Here is a 3,685-nt window from a genome sequence, read left to right as displayed (position 1 = left end):
ACACAACCTAGGATAGAGATTGTTGGTTTAGTTTTTTTTCTCTGTATTTTGTTTCACTTGTAGATTTGTTATGGTGTTTTGTGAACTTTACTTGCGTTTTTGATTGTGTTTATTTCCCCCATCAGTTTAGTGTTTTGCACCACTTGGTCATAATAATTCATTGAGACAGTTGTCACAGAAACTGTAACATTGTTCCCATRTCAACACTTTCAGCATAACTCAACACAGGTTTTTAATGCACTTGTTTTATTTTTGCGAAAACCTTTAATGCATAAATAAAACAGAACAAAGTACTATCTCAATTTAGTTATAGCTCCTTACAATCAGTACTATTACAGTACAGTAGTAATGAAAGGGAAAAAAAAGAGGCTGTAACTTGGTTCCTTAAGGAACTTTGACAAAACATTTGTGCAAAATGAACGCAAAGACCAGTCCTTGCRCTGCTTTTGGTTTTTCATGAATTCAGCCACATCCCGCGCAGACATGAGCTTTTAGAAGAATCAGAATCAGCTTTATTGTCATTCACACACATGCAGAACGAAACTGCAGTTAAGAACACCTGTTTGAAGAAAGACACACATTACAAACATGGGGGAACGGATGGCCAGGTCTTACGCAACACAGTCGCACTACCTTTTGCAGCTTGGAAAATAAAACACACAATGGGACAGATGAGTTAAAAAAGTTACTCTGATCCTATATTTACTCATAAATGCAGAATCATATGCACAAAAAGCAAGCAATGCAGAAACTGCATCGTGTTTTGTAAAAGAGCCTTTAGAAACGTTCCACACCCCCCACCTTAATTAATTATTTTTTGCCCCCCTGCTCTTCTTCACCAGGTCTCAAATCCATTATGAAGAAAAATGGTGTTGCCGACAAGCAGGGAAGCAAGGGAACCAAGAAAAACCTGAAGTTTGTTGGGGTGAACGGAGGGTAAAAAACTTTTTTTTAATCAGCATCCAAACCGTAATGTGTATCTTTGTRTGTGTTGCAGTGTGGTTTTGTGCATATTTTATTAATTGTAATTTTTTSTGTTTATAGGGACTGAATTAATTGAACACTCTGTAATAATTATCCCTGAATAATTTATTATTCACAGTTTTTGCYGGAGTTGCTGGATAGAAGAGACTGGGAAATAAAGTCAGGAGAAGCACTTTAGTTGTCATCTTCACTGTATTTAGACTAGTTTTTTTTTTCACACTGTCCAATTAATTTGTCCAACCAGTTTTCTCTGTAGACTGCAAGCTGCTAAACATACTTGTGGGGTTTGGTGGAGTTTGTTTTAGTTTAACTGAGTGTCTAACTATGGACCAATTAGTTCCTTTACAACCAGAGTTGAAAGCTTAATGCTGTTAATAATCCAGACAATTGGTTCTTAGTCACTAATTTTGTTCATAACCACAGTAGATATCTATTTATTTATTTATTGCATAACAAAAGAGGCTTTTCAGACTTTGTAGCTTTGAATGGATCTTTGATTTTTGCAGATGATGTGATTCTGTTGGCAAAGTGAGACCTGGGAGGACACCCAGAAAAGCCAGAACTTGCTTAAAGGTTTTAAATGTMTCTCAGCTGGTTTGAGAAAACCTTCAAAGGCTTCCCTATAATAAAATAAGATAAAGGGATAATACACAAAACTATAAAATTAAAATGTACGCAATCCTCCTATCCATGTTTACACAGATTTAACTGAGGAATGGTTTGAGGTTTCAAATCAGATCTTTCTCGCTCCATGCTCTCGTAATCCCAGATTTTCTTAGAAAGGTTTGCCTGAAATTCCTCMGAGGTATTAAGTCGTGCATGTCAAGGCTGCCGCGAGTGAATTTATTTAATTTCTGCGTTCCTGTTCTTACATTCCTGAGCTTCACTGTTTTATGACCCGTTCACCTTGTGCCGTGTTGTTTCACAGTGTTGCTGTGAGCTCAGTTCCTTCCTCCCCGTTGCAGATTGATCTGAAAACATACCCCGGCAGTTGTTCTCAAGAGTAATAAATTATCTGGCTTTGTCCTTATAAACAAACTCTAGTGTGTCTTAAACGCTGTAGTCCAGTTCTATCCCTGTTTTTTTTTTCCTGCAAATATTTATCCAATTATCCTGAGCAGTTCCAAATAAAATTGAGCAGATATTTCTTTGTAACGAAAAAAAAAAAAAAACATATATGACAATAATATTTGCTTTGACTATCTTTAGGCTTCTCACCACTGTTTGAGTTATTTTTCTCTTTAGATGTTCAAACCTATCTTTGCTCTCCCTTGARCTGCTCTGGAATCCAGGGAATGCTGCGGCCCCTCTTGTCGGAGTGCATGTGTGTGATTAAATAAGCATGAATCAGTGGCATTCACTGTGTCTTACCTGATAGCTGGCCTCACAGAGGTGCCTTGATGATCCGCCCCAGTGATCACACACAAACCAGCATCCCGCCCCATATAGCTTTGAATATATGAAAAGCCTCTCCTCGCTGAACAAAGTTGTGTTTGTCCTGGGCTGCTTGAGCAAACATACCTGTTTTTTAAATTTAGACGGGTCATTTTGTGAGGAACATTTTACAATCCAASACTGCCAAAGCCAAACATTTACCTTATCCCATATTTAGGAGTGGATGATTAGTTATTATTTACTTAGCGTTTGCTTAGTTCATACAGTTAGTGTGATGTGTTGGCCCTCATATGTATCTTTATGTATGCACATTTCTGATGTGGATTCATGTTTTTTACATATTTACTGAAACTTTTTTCATCATTGAAGTAAAACTTGATATTTCCTTCAACATAAAAACCCTTAAAGTGCCTGAGACATAAAAATGTTTGTAATAAATATGAATGTACTTTTGGAAAGATTGCACTGACAAAATATCGCAAAATAAATTGCATGCCGCTGAGATAAATAGTTGTTGAGATATTTACATGTGAAGTAACAGGAAGTGATGTCAAAAGGGGAATGTCTGCCTGTGAACAGAGCGTTTTTACAMTGGCTGAGAGAACGTAGAGAAGAATCTGATGTTTCTTTAGATCATTTTAAGTCTATCAGAAAGAGATGAAGGAGAGTCAGAGTTCAAATAATATTGTTTCAATAAATAAAAACCAGGGAGTTCCCCTTTGATGTCACTTCCTGTTTCACTCTGGCTCAGCCCAGTTCAAAAGAAAATATGCCAGTTATGTGTCCAAATGGGTTAAATCTTGTGTATTATGCTAAGTTTTTAAATATACAGATGCTTTCTTTTACCTTTTTTTATTTTATTTCTAAGAACATGCATGTAACAGCCACTTTAAGCACATCTTGCTTTTTGTCCTTTTTTCAGCTACGAGACGACGTCCAGCGAGGAGTCCAGTGGAGATGAGAAGTCAAAAGTGGATGCGGAGGAGGAAGAAAAATTCGAACCAGACGCGGTGATGGAAAAGGACAAGGAGTCTGAGGAGACAGCAGAGATCCAGGGAGCAGAGGCCTTGTCTGAAGGAGGAGGAGCCGCGGGTGAAGAGAAGGAGGTTGAAAAAGGCCTGCTGGACTTAGAAAGTGGCCACGAGCTGCTGGGGGAGCAAGATGAGGGGTGAGGAGGATAAGAGTCATCCTTTCTTTTTCTGGAGAATGATACTGACTTTAGCTTTATCAGAAGTAGTGCTGTACCAAACGGTTATTTTCTAATCGATTAATCTAACGATTATTTTTTCGATTAATCGATTATTCC

General features: G+C 37.7%; 1 protein-coding gene across 1 annotated transcript in view; it reads left to right on the top strand.

Moving 5' to 3' along the window:
- The window catches only part of LOC106530155 (KN motif and ankyrin repeat domain-containing protein 4), a gene marked incomplete at its 3' end in the record, with an annotated part of 16,417 nt that extends 12,870 nt beyond the window's left edge, over window positions 1-3,547 (top strand). Inside the window, 2 exon segments of the mRNA XM_014025737.1 lie at window positions 843-936; window positions 3,302-3,547. Of these exon segments, the coding sequence (XP_013881191.1) occupies window positions 843-936; window positions 3,302-3,547 (340 nt within the window).
- Between the last annotated feature and the right edge of the window lie 138 nt (window positions 3,548-3,685).

The sequence above is a fragment of the Austrofundulus limnaeus genome, unplaced genomic scaffold, assembly GCF_001266775.1.
Source record: "Austrofundulus limnaeus strain Quisiro unplaced genomic scaffold, Austrofundulus_limnaeus-1.0 Scaffold495, whole genome shotgun sequence".
NCBI lineage: Eukaryota > Metazoa > Chordata > Actinopteri > Cyprinodontiformes > Rivulidae > Austrofundulus > Austrofundulus limnaeus.
This window is presented reverse-complemented; position numbering and strand designations above follow the sequence as displayed.